The sequence below is a fragment of the Idiotropiscis lumnitzeri genome, chromosome 8 (assembly GCF_059441095.1).
Source record: "Idiotropiscis lumnitzeri isolate Australia: NSW breed Sydney's pygmy pipehorse chromosome 8, RoL_Ilum_1.0, whole genome shotgun sequence".
Taxonomy (NCBI): Eukaryota; Metazoa; Chordata; class Actinopteri; order Syngnathiformes; family Syngnathidae; genus Idiotropiscis; species Idiotropiscis lumnitzeri.
In genome coordinates this window covers 12,975,459-12,991,079 of record NC_142398.1, presented here as the reverse complement: position 1 = coordinate 12,991,079, position 15,621 = coordinate 12,975,459, and the positions used below count along the sequence as shown (strand labels likewise).

Genomic DNA, 15,621 nt, shown 5'->3' with positions numbered 1-15,621 from the left:
TGGATGATTCATTCTTGATAGTTTACTTTAAAGCTGCAGTCAAATTTGAGGTAACTTCAAAACTGTCCATCAAAATGCAACTAATGTTTGTCCAATTTCTTACCTGTCTTACCAGGACATCTTTATCTTTATCTTTATCCTTTGTTTGCTCTTTTTTTTTAAACAAGTTATCACAAGACTGCATGGCAAAAGTTCCTATTTCGCTATTGAGCAACAGTGGAAGATGATCTTAGACATCTTTAAATACAAAATGACATGTTTTCAGAACCTGCAGCGAGATGGCTATTTTAGTAATATGACCTGCAGTTGATGGATGAGCTTTTTAAAGAATGAAGAAGAATGCCATCATGGCATAAAGCTTGCACGGTACTGCCATATTTTTTTTTATGGAAAATTTGCCAATTAGTAAGAAAAATATAAATTATATTTCGAGATACATGTTTTTTTTTTATTACCTGCCTGTTTCATCATCTGAGTTCCTTCCCCACCAAATTTACTGCACGAATAGCTTTCTAAACTCTTTCACTATTTCATCTGGCATGTTTCTGATGCGTTCTTGAACTTGCAGCTTAAGTGAGCCAGAAACTGGGACTTTGTAGGCCAGTTGAATAGATGGAGGACTCACCTTGCCCGCAAAGACCCAGCTTCTAACACACACACACACACACACTCACGCATACCATCATCATTATCTCATCACAGAGGACGATGGGATTGTCCTGCTTACTATTTCTAGTACTCACAACAATAAAATCAGTTCTCGGGATGATCTTAAAGTGCTATTTCGCAAACTTTTTCATCCTGGGAACCGAACGTACTAAAATACATCATCATACAAAAGTCATGTAATAAAATAAATATATTTTTAAAAAATGCATCCACGCTTGATTATTAGTCAAATAGCCAAAACAGCACGTTCCTATAACACCAACACACCCCACCCTCCTCCCCAAAATGACCAACAACTCAATTTTTGGACCCCGAGACACAGTTTGGGTCGCTCTTATGGATACATACCAAGTCAAGGTGATGCTGTCTGTTGCTCTGTAGGTGGGTTGGTGGCACCTCTTGCAGCAGCATCCACAGTAGCCTCGTGGAGGGAGGGGTGGTGGCGGGTGCGTGGGGGGGCAGCTGGCAGCCACTGTCTGTCTGGTGGCTTGGCTCTCTGCAGGAGAATCCAAACTTCCCCGTTCGTCAACATTATCCTTTAAGAAGAGTGGGTGGGCAAATCTTGTGCAACAGCTCGGACAGCACCCCCCCCCCCCACCACCACCACGCACACGCACACACACACACACACACACACACACACCCCCGCACCCACACGCATCACCACCACCGCCGCCGCCACCCCGCCAGCAGCAGCAGCAGTTTAAACACCCCTCCTTGCGCATGATCGTCTCCTCAAACACACGCAACAGTGTCCTCCAAACAAGATAAAGCCCCCACCCCTAGTGAGAAATCCCGGGTGGGTGCGCACCCGAGCCAAAGCGCCGTGTCAGGGGGAGCCAAGCCGGCGGGAGGCAGACGGAGGAAGCCCCTCCTCCATGTGTGGCGTGAAGACGGTGAGTGAGCGGGATATTCCCAAACAGCTGGAAAAGGAGGAGCCGCCGGGCCCTCCCCAAAAAGCGGGGAAGTGAGTGGGTAACCTGGTTATTTTCAGCGCGTCTCCACTGGCTCCTCTCCAGTTGTAGGTCTTGGGAGGGGGGTGTCAGGGCTTTTTTCCCCAAGTAACCAGCAAGAGAAGGAAATGTCCACGCGTTGTGCTGCTACGCGGCTCTCGCCTAGGTGTTCTTTCCACCTCGTTGTGATTGTCAAGGCGGTGGTGAAGGTTTCATCCCGGCCGGGTTCATCTCGCCCTCTCCCCCTCCCCTGGACAGCGGCGTGGCGGTGCAGAGCGACCCCACGTGGCTGAAGAGCGTCATCGCATGGCCGTCAAACCGGCTGGATCTTATTGGAGTGTTCACGTGTTGCTTGCTGTCAGTGTTGCACGGACTCTATATTTAACGTTTTTTAAAGATTATGTTGGATATATATATATATATATATATAAATATATATATATATATATATATGCTCTTTGACGTATTTAGCCCTCAATTAATATATACCGAGAGAGGTATTAGAGTTGTCAATTGATTATCTTTTTAATTAATTAATTGCTAAAAAACGCACTTCCCCACAGACTAATTCCGGAAGTAAAAAGAAAATAGACTAATACCGGAAGTGGATATGTTAATAGCGTAACTTTCCCCCGCCTCTAGACTGTTTTCCAGGGACTTTTAACAAATTAAACTTTTTTGCCGCGTTCACATCTGCATCTGTTTTTTGTTTTTGATTTTTTTACAGTACATTTAAGCGTCTTTATTTTACATTGAAACGTTAGACCGGAAATAATACGTGGGCCCTCAATGTCGCTTGATGCTGAATGTACGCGCCTGTCACAAGTGTCAGCGAGTGAAACAAACAGCCGTGTGGTGTTTAAATGAACTAAATAACAGTATTCGCTTGTTCTTGAACCATTTGGACGGATGTTCCATAATTTATTGACCACCGCGTACACATCGGTCGCGTGTTGGTGAGTTTGGGCCTTTTTATTCCTTCGCCACACACTACTCACACACTCGATTGTCAGCCTTCGTGTTCATCAGCTGTTGCTCGAGAGGCGGGGCATTTCTACACGACTTCACGCTTTTCACCAAATGACGTTAGATTGAGAAGAGACGTCAGTGAACGTTTGGTCACCATCGAGTTCTCTGGCATGATGCATTTATAAAGTTGTTGTTTTTTTTGTTTTTTTCAAATATTGCTGTATTTTTGTTTATTTAAAATATATTGTATTTATTTTCACTTTTAATACTACATTAAAAAGACAAACACATTTAAGAAATTTCTAAAATCAATTCGATCCACAAGGGCCGATTTTGATTTACAATTCACTTTGAGCAATTTTTGATTCACTTAAGGAAGGATTTTACACAGTACCAATTTTACTTTCATATGGAAGACATTCTTAGAAGAAGCAATGCTGCACATAGTAGAAGCGTCTTGCTGTGACTTGGCGCATTAGTAAAAATGTTAATTGAACCCAATGTATTTACATTCATCATGTATGTTTTAATAAACATGACCTGATCAAAATCATAAATAATCATTTTAATCAATTCCAACCCCAGGACAGGCTGTGCAAACAAAGTGGCAAAATCACACAGTAAACTCATGACATTCACATTCATGCAACTCTCACAAAGTTTCAGGCCACTGTCTTTTTCGTGTCAAAACCTAAATAGATGTGAATCTGCTGTAGATTTTTAGCGATTTTGAAAAATAACCAATTATGATTTGTGTTTTGATTTTATAGGTAAGCCTTAAGCTAAAATAAATGCAAATGAACCATTAATTAATATGAATGACTGTTTATCTACTTCAATTAGTTACGACAACTCACTCAACACTTATAATTTGCGTTCTTTTAAGCATTCACGATGACAACTTCACAAAATTCTACCTAACAAGTGTGTCATACTCACAAATCGGATTACAACATGGACTGCACCGATCTGTAAGATCTGAAATTATCTAGACACAAAATTTTTAAAAAATGTGTATGCATAAATAAAGCGTACCCACTGAAATGAAGCAAACGTCAGAAGATCTGAATGGTGTCATGTTATCCATAACCACTCAGTGTTGTCCTTTGTGCGTCATCACAGTGGCAAAGACCCAGTGAGCGGTGCCTGCATTGGGCCCTTGGCTGCAGTTGGCCCCCTCGATGGTGTCTCCCACCATGAAAGCGCTGGTGGACACCGTGTGGGCAGTGTGGAGCATCGGCGCCTCCATTTATGACTACATCCACACTAGTGCCATGGAAGAGCGCATACACGCCCTGGAGAAGGTCACCAACATCCACCAGTGTGCCATCGGGCTGCTGTCGGCGGCAATCTTGGTGCTCTTCACTTACATTTTCATCAAGAAGATTTGAGAGTTCAAATTGTGTTATAAGGCGAAATTGTCATAATAATCTCACTTTTGGGGACAAATAAGATACAGAGTGCAGTGAATATTTATTGGCTATATGATGTCACTCTGGTATCTTATTAGTCATTTGTATTATGGACACTTGTCAATTAAGGGGGTTCTGAACCAATTGACATTTACAATGGTGCCTGGGATACAATGACTCAACATTTTTGAGATACAAGCTACAAACTGACTTGAGTTCAATGAGCAGCACTTGCGCAACTATTGGACAATTCATCCAAAAAGACCCTTGGAGCTTTTTAATGCTAACTCACGTTGAAGTTTATCATCAAACTAAACATACTGTAAAATACAGAATTACACATTGTGTATTTAGAACAAGATAGCTTGGACTTTTGCAATTACACTCAGCTTAATGCTAACAAACAATGCAAAATTCCATTGACGCACAAACAATTGCCATTGATAGTCGCAGTTGTTAAAGCGATGAATATCTGAGCACAAATGGTGGCACAAAAGATGTAGACAGATAAAACAATACTCTCAGGCATATATTATTTATCCTCTCTGAAGAATGACAGATATAACATTTAATGAGTCACGGGAGTTGCAGAAAATGTAATATTTGTTAAGTGTCTGCACACCTGAAGGGGCAGCAGAATGAGTTTTAAGCAAAACTGAACACAAAATACATTTTATTTGTTATTACTCTGTTTTTCTCTTATTAAAAACATTTTTTGAAGGGGGGGCTGGATTATTTTTACTGAGGAAAGATGATTTGAGATCTGACTTTTCTGAATTACAATTGTGGTCACGGGACAAATTTAACTCTTATCTCAAGTCACCACTGTACTTTTGATAAATTCCGCACACAAAAATGAGAAATTCTAAATATAGCATAGCCATTTAGGCCACAACTTTAGGTACACCTGTAACATTTTACAAATGACCCTCAATTCAGATTACGAGATGGGATATTCATGTACTTCTATTTATAACTGTGGTTTTACTTTGTAGTAGCGTACACCTGCACCACATCACACCCAGAACAGCTTTTCCAATATTCTCATTGAGCTACACCAGACAAAATGTAAACGATTCTACAGCCATCCATAAACAAATCCGCTTCTCCTCACAAATGTCTCGGGTGTGTTGGAGCCGATCCCAGCTGTCTTTGGGCAGTAGCTGTTGAATTAAGTACATTTTCTCTTAAGGGAAGCATTTTAAATATCCACTTACTGGATTGTGCAGGTGTACCTAATATAAAATTACATAATTTCAAAAGGGATCATTATTGCCATTTTGTCTGCCTTAAGGAACTATACGTGTTAGCCACTGTAAGATGGCGTGTCGATGACAGAAGTCGAGGTCTGGAAATGTGCAGTAATTTTTATCAGTCTACTGATGGAGCAGGAAACAACTGTATCACTAAACCTTCCTTTACGTATTAGGATTACATTAGATTTGATTATCACGATGCACTTAAAAGGCTCAGTGAACTCCATAATGAAGATGCTAAAGTAAATGAACAAAGTAGATAAAGTGTTAACACTGTCATGTCCATACATTTTTTAGCTGCTAAAAATTGTCTGGAAATGTACACTACATGTATTTTAATACATTTTAGAGGGAATGTTTTATTTCAGCAGTATGAATCCCTTTCTTTATGAGGAGCCATTTCAGTTTTTAGTGAGGGTCATACTCAGATGAACAACTTGACACTGTTTACCATTATATTATGAACATTTTTGGGCTAAATGTTTGTAAAATTTTGTACAGTAGTTTCTCTGAGAATTCCTTTGCATTTACCCTTGGATAAGATGCTTTTGTAGTCTAGAAAGATTCCTCACCCGAGAACATTAATTTCTGGATTAAATGATGTTGAATTGCAGTTGTAATTGAAAACTATGTGTTAGTATGACAACCACTTTTTGACTTCACGGAATTTAAAGACACTATCCAAAATAAATTTGATATTTTTATTCGAACAGTATCCCAGCGTGTCTTTTAACTGGAAATTCCACTGGCATCCTCTTACAACGTCACATGAATGTGTTAAGTCTAACTACAAATAAAAACATTTCTCTACATCTCTGGAAAACATTTGGAATCTGGACAGCAAACTTGTTAAAACTTGGTCAAACAAGCCGTGCCTCCAATAGACAACTGTGAAAACCAGCCCACGTCTTCAGGTGCTCCCTCAGGGTGGGCAACACCTGCTGATTAAAGAACATGCAACCTGCACTTCTTCAAATCGCACTCAGAGGTGTCCAGTCTGTAGGAGCGTGTATTTGGAGTTGAACCTCTCCACGCTTTCACCTTCCAAAAACTTCATGGCTCTCCAGTGGATCTTGCTGCAGTGCTCTGGTCGACCGAGAGGCCCCAACTCCTCCTTGATGTACTCCAGCCACAGATCTAGACAAAAACACAGCAACATTGAAAAAGAATGCTCACATCAACTCTAAATTATAAACTATGGTGGTACCTCAACTTATGAGTGGTCCCACTTACGAGTTAGTTACTAGTGCTAACTACAGTGGCAGCGAATAACACAAAAAGCAGAAGTTGACCGCAATCGGCTTCCTTCAACCTGTTCAACACTCACAGTTGAAGTTTAATGTCAAACTAAACGAAACAAAAAGAATTACAAGTTGTTTATTTGACCAAAGCACATTAACCATCTTACAAAAGTTTGCTTAATGTTAGCACTCAATGCAAAATGCGATACTGGCTAACAAAAGTAGCATCACTATTGTTGTACTTATCATTCTTTAAACAACTTGTATTTGACCACAAGCAGACAGAGTGAGCAGCAACCCTCACGGGCACATGTTCTTTATCCTCTGTGAAAAAGTTATTACATTGTTGTTTTCTGTGTTTTAATCTACATGGAGTGCAGCATGTTTATGTATTATACTGCCCCCTGGTGGCCAAGTTGCACCAGAATGAGTCGTACGATGCACATAGTGTTAAATTCTTTAAATTCTATTCATTGATATTTTGTTGGTGTTTTTGGGGTGCTGAAACAGATTAATGGATTAAGATCATAAATGAGGGCACCACAGTATTTTGGACAAAAGTTTCGAGACAACTGGTAATCACTCTTAATTTTATGAAGACATCCCGGCGAACTATTTGACTTGAACTCATCTCACCTTCATCAGAGCAGCCAAACTCTTGCAGGACCCTCTCGTAGTAGTCCCTCAGATTGTTCATCTTTGGGGTCTCCTGCATGAACAACAATACGTTAACTCAAATCTAAGGGGGATTTCAGCTCAGTGAATTTCGAAAGCAGTGACTTTTCAAAGCGGTACGGCCGTGGTATGTGAAGAATCTCAAAATTAAATGTTAAAGCCTTGCATAAAGTGGCTTACATGTTTTTTAATCTAATACAATATATAGGTGAAGCACAGCTTAATTGCATTTAATGTTTATTTAATACATTTGCATTACATCTTTAAGAACAGCTAGGTACAAATTTAGATTTTCTGTAAGTGCATACCTTTGAATTGAGTAAATATTTAACAGTTATTATATTATATTATATTTTATATTATATAAATATTTTACAGTTCTTTTTTATTTGCATATATCCATACATCTATTATCTAACCCCGCTTACTTAAATGTTAATGTTCAACTTGTGGACAATGGAACAGTGGCTGAAATGGACGTTATAGGAATAAAACCTCCGCCTTATTTTTTTAAGCATTTAGGACGACTACGCTTCAGTATGTTATTGTAGGCGGTGAAGTTTTTTGGAGATTGTACTTGGAACGAACTTTGCTAATCACTGATTGACAGAAAGACTTTCACAAGTGTGTTTTGCTTTTTTTGATGTCGTCATAGAAGGGCGTCAGCGATGGCAAAAATCAGAAATGCAAGTTACAGTGCCGTACAACATGAGCAATCCAATTATTCAACTGCCAAGTCATCCCTCTCCATGATTGTTTCCATCCGGCTTATTCACTTGTCTGATAGAAATGTTTTCCTGATAGTTAAATGATTCCCTGTACAATTGTTAAAGCATTAATCATGCTGACAGTTTAACCCTGAAACAAATCAATTTATTTACATTATTTCCCAAATTGTTTGGAAATGAGAACAACTAATGAACTGGACTTTGGGGGTTCAACTGTGTTTTAAAAGCTCACTTTCTTACAGTGTTGAATGCACTCACTTGTTCTTTCTCGATCTGTATCATTTTGGTGAAAAACAGTTTGGATAGAGGTCGGTTTTCCTGTAAACTAAAACACACAAAAAAAGTTATTCCCCCTTTCATAGTCTTTGACATAATTGGGAAGATCGCTTAACTTACCTTGAGAAAGTCTTTCTGGCTTTCTTGTAGCCTCCAGCGGAGTATGACCAATCAACGTAGCTCTCTTTCATCTCCATGGCAACTGCCGCCTCCGCAGACGACAGACCTCTCTGAGACCAAGCGGGAAGAACAAATTGTCCGGCAAAAGTTTTATCATAATCGTGTGGGCACAAATGAATGTTAAGTGTGGATCGCCATGTCTGGTGGATTTGAGTTGAACCTTGAAAATGGCTTCCGTCTCTTCTGGGTTCTGGTTGGCTATGCTCCACTGGACCTGAAGCCGCCAAATTGGTAAGCTTTCCTGTTAGCCCAAAAGGGGATGAAACATCTTAATAATCATGCAGAGACATTTAGGAAGATAATTTCAGTCAGCTATGTCAACCACTAAAGCAGCAATTATCTAGCTTTTGTTCTCGTTGTTGAATTGAAAATGTGATAATGCCAGAGACCTGAATATTAACAGGAAGGTAAATTATTTATAATTCATAGTTATAATTCTCCAGTGCCGTTTTTTATAATGGATGCAAATATTGTCCTTGGAGCTTACAGTGTGCACTATGACGGAACAAATAATGAAATTCTAAATCAACATTGCAACATAGTAGAATGCAATTTTCAAATTGAAAAGCTGAAGTGATAAAGCCATGGATTTGTTTGCATTATTGTTGTAATCTAATTTAAGACTTCCTGACTGTCGTATTTTTATGCCACATTTGTTTGGTAGAATGTTGTGAAATTGTCATAGTGAATGCTTAAAAGACTTCAAGCCAAAGTCTTAAGTAAATTAAGAACTACTTGTGGATAATAAATCACATTTTGTTCATTGTTGAACAGATTAATTTATTGCCCGCTTTATATGACTACAAAGCAAAGTTATGGGGTTGTTTTAAATACACAGCGTGTACTTATCATAGTTTTATGTTTAGTTTGACCGTGGGGGCATTTCAAGATGCCTGCGGGCTTAACACCCTAAAGTTGCACAAAGTATAGTAATCCTCCTCATGCTGTTACTGCTCATGGTTCAAGTCTTATAAAAGGCCAGGCAAAACAAAAAAAAACTATTTCCTTGACTATATGAATATGTCCATGGTGGTCAAGTTTTAATATAGTTCATAATCATATTCATTCATGCTTATCATTTTATGTTGCTACTGACATTCATGAGAACTAAGGGACGTGACAGAGCTTGAGCTAGAAGACATCATGTGTGTGAGGGTGTAGTCGTGTACCTTAGGGTTTGTGCGTGTATGTACCTTGGGATGAATGTGTGAGAGCGCGTCGTGGAACAGGCGTCCCACATCATCTTTCCCCAACTGAACCAGCGTCTGCAAGGCCATGCTCCAAGTCGACACTGATTTGCTGTAGCGCTGCGTAGCTGCTCTAACAATGTTGGCTGCGCCCTCCTCATCTCCTGACGAAAGCAGAAGCTGCAGCTGCAAGAGGACATGTGTGACAGAGACGGAATCCGAATGTCAGGATACCCTAACATAAGGCTGGAAAACTCCGGCGCTTAAGAGTCGCTATCCTACATGTTTTAGATGTTTCCTTTCTCCAAACACACCTGATTCAAATCATCAGGATCGTTATTGGGCTTCTGCAAAGAATGCAAATGAGCTGAACATTTGAATTCCGTGTATTTGATGAGGGAAATGTCGAAAACATGCAGGACAGCGGCCCTCGGGGATCTGAGTTGCCCACTCCTGCTCTAACACAATTGTTCTTCTGACTTACCCATCTTTTGTAATAATCCTCTTTCAGCAGCGATGAGTCGTGTGCGCGCTGCAGAACTCCCAGCAGCCTCTCTCGTCTCTGTAACACACAGGAAGCATTTTCATCCATTTTCTATTGGCTTATCAGGCTAAGGGTCACAGGGAGCTGGAGCAAATCCCAGCTGACTTTGAGCAGTCAATCACGGCGCACTAACAAGCATTCACGCTCACCATAAGTGACACAACAAGCATTTTCTTGAGCTTTATCATCCCCAAACGCAGTGAAAATGTGCAGAGGCACCATGAGTTGCTCCTTGGTTACCTTGTCTTTCAGATCTTGGACGTTTGTTTTCCTTTTCATCCTCTCCAGGCAGAAGCTGACGTAAGCGGTCCACATGGGTTCTGCAGGAGGTAAGACAACATCGCAAGAGATATGTTAGATTGTCAAATCATATAAGAGTGTATTTGCTCAAAAACGGCCAATGAATTCCTTGTATTTCCTCCAAAAATATCACGTGAAATTCCTTTACTCCTCAAAATAAAAAATCTATTACACTGTCTTAAAAACATGATGGGAAGTTACTGTACTCCCTTAAAAACTGTCAAACCAAAACACCCTTTTCTCCAAAAGTGAAAAATCTAATAATTGTTTGCTCTGGTAGATGCTGTTTCTTTTATATCATATTGTCCACTTGTATAAATAAACATGTCATCTCAAATCGATGATCTTCGAAAAATACAACGAAGTAGCCTCGGAGAGGAAAGTTCTTCCACACCAAATCCATCCAGGCATGCCTTTAGGAACATTGCTTAGTGCAATGGGCACAGAAAGGGATTGTCTCTATTTTGGGCGAATTAAGACAACGGAGCAACTAATAAACTGCTGATTGCTCAAGCGACTGACTAAACGATGCGGTTTGTGTATATGAGGCCTCGTACCAGTATTGATGCTTTCGAGTCCTTTCTCGTAGACCCGACAGCATTGCGCCTCTCTTCGGTCAACCTCCAAAGCTCGGCCCTTGGCGGTCCGGAGCTCCTCTCCTGCCGCCGGAGCCTCAAGCTCCTTCTTGGCCAAAAAGTCCCATGTCACACTGTCATCTAGAAATTTGGTTTGCAGGCTGGAGAACAAGGAGACAGACAAATCTGGGTGAGCTTTGTGTTGGATGTTTGGGACAGATAAGGTTTTAGTAGTGACTCACTCTTGCAGGATGGCCTCTTGGAAATCTTTGGTGAAGTCAAAAATGGATGCGATGTTGAGGAGCGAGATGACAAACTCTGCATCTGTTGGGCAAAAAGATCCAACGGTTACTTGCTTGGGAAAGAATATTAAACAAGGTCAGAATTTAAACCAAGATCCATGCCCACCTTTGTTCTGGTCTGTGGCGTTTTTGTACACAATCATCGCCAGTTTCCCACTCAGGATCTCTGCAGAGAACTCGTATTCACCCTTTTCACCAATAAAAACAATGGAAGTGTTTTTAGTTTCTTCATCATCCAACTTCTAAAAAGTACTTAACTTTATCTTATGTTACAGCCTTATTCCAACAATTCTTTGCTTCTTCAGTTTGTTTTTAAATGAATTCATAAACAATTAAAAAACGTCATGTCTTGTGCGCAGAACCCAAAAAGTCGACACAAACCTGTTTTCATGCCAGATTTTGTGATACAAAATTACGTTGTAAACTTTGTGCACATAACTGAGCCAGTCTCTCCTAAAGGAGAAACCGTTTTCTGAATCTGAGTAATCTTTTTAAATTGTATGTTTCGGGATCATGTCTCACTCACAATATCAATCTGAGCTTGCTCCATCTCCGCCTTCTGCTTCCTCAGTTTCTCACAGTGCAGCAGCTCCATGCGAAAGTACTGCAACGCAATGCGCAATTAGCTTGGATGCTTTTTGAAAGTAACAATGAGTGAAAATGTTTCCGGTGTTCTCGCTCCCTACTTCCTGGTAGACTTTTCTGTTGCCTGGGTGGAAGCGTAGCGCCCTGAGGAACAAATGTCGGGCACTTTCTGAGGACTGTCTCTCTTCCAGCTCGCTCTTGGCTGCCATGATCCACAGTGCTAGAGGCAAACAGCAGTACCCAAGTCAAAATAGCGTTAAGATGTTTGGCTCATATTCACTGAAAATGAATAATAAAATGGACGAAGCCGATGGATACCTGGTTTATCAGGGTGGATAGCCAGCATTGCTGAGAACACGCTGCTGAGGTGCCCCCGCATGCCCTGAGGAAAGATACCAGGATCATCTATTTACACCTTTGCTATAGAAATTAATTGACAATAATTAATTTTTACATACCCATTTCTTAGCGAAGGCGACATGTGAGAGCCAAAGCTGCACATCATCCTGCAAGGTATTGGTTTTGCATTTATTTCATTTTCATCTATTACAAACCGCTGTTACAAAAATACAAACTGCATTTTATGCGAATAAGCGTGAACATGACAGAAGAAGCTTGAACATTACAACTCGTTTCTTTTAAAAAGAAAACTATTAATATAATAGTACAATTTCTTTAAATGAAGACTTAATTCCTGAATGATTGAACTGATTCTCATAAAACCAAAAAATAATTGCTCTGATACATGCGTAATTCGCAAAGATGTCATTATTGTATTATATTCTTATATATATATTCTTATATATATATTCTTATATATATATATATATATATATATATATATATATATATATATATATATATAAATTAACACATGAGCTTTTTTTCTTGTACCACTCAATGTCACAGCTTGTTTAAGTTTTGATTGTTTTTTTACAGTGACCGAGAAAGGTCACAATTGCAAAAGCCACAACACAACAGCATTGAACTACAGCGCTTTTGCAAAAAGGGTGCTCTTTTTTAAAATACCTTCCACTTGTTTGTGGCCCTTTTGAAGACACTGTTGATTCTGTGTATGATAGGAAACTCAATTTCTTTCTTCTTGAACTGGTAGCGTATGTGCTGCAAAAGCAAACATGTCGATGAGAAGCAGACAAATATAATGATAATCATAATGTCATAAAAATACAATACATCCACCTACCGCTCTCCTCTTCTTGACCAACTCCAGAACGTTGATTTCATACTGCAATTAAACAACATGGTCCATAAATGAGTCTTTTCAAGATCAATGTGTAAATTAGGGGTTTGATCACTCAACCTGTATGTATCCTATAAAATCATCTTTATTGATGATAAGCCGATGGAGCTTGTATTCCAATGATGTCACTCTTTTGATGATGGCTCTGCAAAAAACGAAGTTGAGCTTCTCATTCATAATGAATATTAGTCAAATATTAAGCATCTCCCCGACCACAAAGAAAAATATGTTTGGCTATAGTTATCTTAATAACAAGTCCTGAGCATATTTGTCAAAATACCCTCAATTAAGTAGTCATGTTTGCAAAGGGTTGCCGCAATCCATAAATCACACACACTTGAGCACCCATTGAGGTTATATTGCTTTATCATTTGTGGAAAAACAACATTTAATCACCAAGACGCCAAATTACACTTGCCTATAAATGACGCGGCATGTGGAAAACATGCATCAGTGCCAATCAGTGCGGACACCGCAGCACTGTTTTCCTTTTAGCTTGGACAAGATTGTGCTCCGGCTGCCGACACATCAAAGTAATTTCTTTTTTTCTGGAACATGGTCCACCCCAGCTGATTATATCATTGCCTTGGGAACTGAGTGTGTAGGGTAAGTATTACATCGTGAGCACCACTGTTTCTGAACAGTGGGGTAGGAGTGCAGAACAGCTCACTCTGACATTTTTACTCATACTATATATATTTACTAGGTTGGGTTAATTTCACACTTGATGAGCGAGCACTAGGCAGACACTCCAGACACACAAATCTTTATATCAATTACATAAAAAAAGTAAATTTTCCATGTCCCCTTTATATTATATCAACAGATAAAGAACCCTGATCATTTATATATATTTCCTAAAATATAAATCAGTCTGTAGTCATTGATACCCTTGCATTTCTTTCCTTTTACGAGGTACGGTATTCCTGGCACTCGGTGAAAGACGTCATCTGACAGATGCTGAAGTACCTATTAAGGATAAATTAATGGCAAACTAATGATGAATCAAGGCCTGACCACTGGAACTGGCAGATGAGACCGAAATAAACGAAAGCTTGATGAGAATATGTCAAGAATTTGTTACACGATAACATATTTTTTTATTTGCGAAATACGAGAATTCATAACTGTCACTTTTTAACCTATCGGAGTGATCTTGATGTTGGAGTGGATTTCGTGTTTTTTTTTTCAGGATAGATAATTTTTTGCATGCAACATTTTTTTTAAAAACGACTTTTTATTAATAAGCCCCATAAATTTTTCTGTCCGTTTTAGCAAGATTATGTTAAGGAGTCCCACTAAAGTTTTTTTTTCGCCTGATGTATGTTATTTGTCTCATCAACACCGCACACAAATAATTTTGAGCATATTTTCGTAGGTATCGGTGTGTCGCTGACTTGACTTCTTTCTTGGTGAAGAGTCCCACTCGTTCCAGTTGCTCCAACTCGGGAATCCTGTCCTCGATCCGCTGCTGAACGATCTCTGCCATCTTGGCTCCTCAAATCAATTACATTCACCGATGTTTTGATTAAACTAAATGGCCTAATGCCAACTTTGTTAATGGACTATGATCAGACTAAGATCGTGCCACGAGACAACTAGCGTTAGCGAAAAACCAGCTCCCTCACACATGTCCGGAAGTTGTGATTTTCCACACTTCCGGTTCCCTTCCAAATACCTCCGTCCAGAAAACAAGTTAGAAAAGATATAAGAATGGCATTATTGTAGGTATCTCAATGCATTTTTTGTGTAAATCAGGAATTAAATAGCTTTGTTTAAGCACCACTTCACAAAAATTAGCACTCTCAAGATAAAGTAAGAAACAAAATTTCATTTCAATATAGAAACGACAGGGTTTGTATTTCTAAAAAGTCTATTCTCAATGTGAGCTATTTTCATTTAGCTCCCAATCAAAATAAACCATGTGCTTCGAAGGTTTCATTTAAACGCTTTACACATAAAACAATTTTTTTAAAAGTACTGTAATAAATGTTTAAAACCAAACAATTGTCAAAGACTAATTGTACATATTTTGTACATAAAAGTTAGATACTGTGCAACTGAACTGTACGTAAATATAAACTCTGCCTGAAAAGTAAAATGGATTGTGCATGCAAAGAAACGTACAGTACTGGATTTGAAAATAAAGCAAAAAACAGGCTGTGCGCGTAGTTACAAACTTCATTCTAATAAGTTTGATTTTATTTTATCTTTTTATAATGTAAAAGGTATTTGTATAATAAATCAATTATTCTTTTGGGTACCACAGAGAACCTTGCATCGAGAGTTGGTTGTATCACAAGCGGTACCCATACCACACTTTACTGATCACAATATACAGTTTTTAAAAAAAGTTGGATACTTGTTGAATAGTTTATTTTGATTTGTTCATTCTGCCAATGGTATTTCACAAAATAAGATGCCACGATGATACATTGCATTCTACGTTATTTTTTTATTTTCCCGTACAAATTCCTGATGTATGTATGAAAATATTGCTAGGCTTTC

General features: G+C 39.1%; 1 protein-coding gene across 1 annotated transcript; it reads right to left on the bottom strand.

The window, feature by feature from the left end:
• Positions 1-5,946: 5,946 nt before the first annotated feature.
• utp6 (UTP6 small subunit processome component) lies at positions 5,947-14,796 on the bottom strand. Its single transcript, XM_088303487.1, is given in 20 exon segments — positions 5,947-6,249; positions 6,251-6,396; positions 7,137-7,209; positions 8,162-8,228; positions 8,300-8,409; positions 8,520-8,600; positions 9,553-9,732; positions 10,031-10,108; positions 10,331-10,410; positions 10,948-11,126; positions 11,208-11,289; positions 11,374-11,455; positions 11,794-11,871; positions 11,954-12,072; positions 12,171-12,234; positions 12,311-12,358; positions 12,882-12,974; positions 13,057-13,098; positions 13,174-13,258; positions 14,511-14,796. Coding segments are annotated over 20 exon segments (1,824 nt in total). The 5' UTR covers positions 14,603-14,796; the 3' UTR covers positions 5,947-6,204.
• Positions 14,797-15,621: the final 825 nt, after the last annotated feature.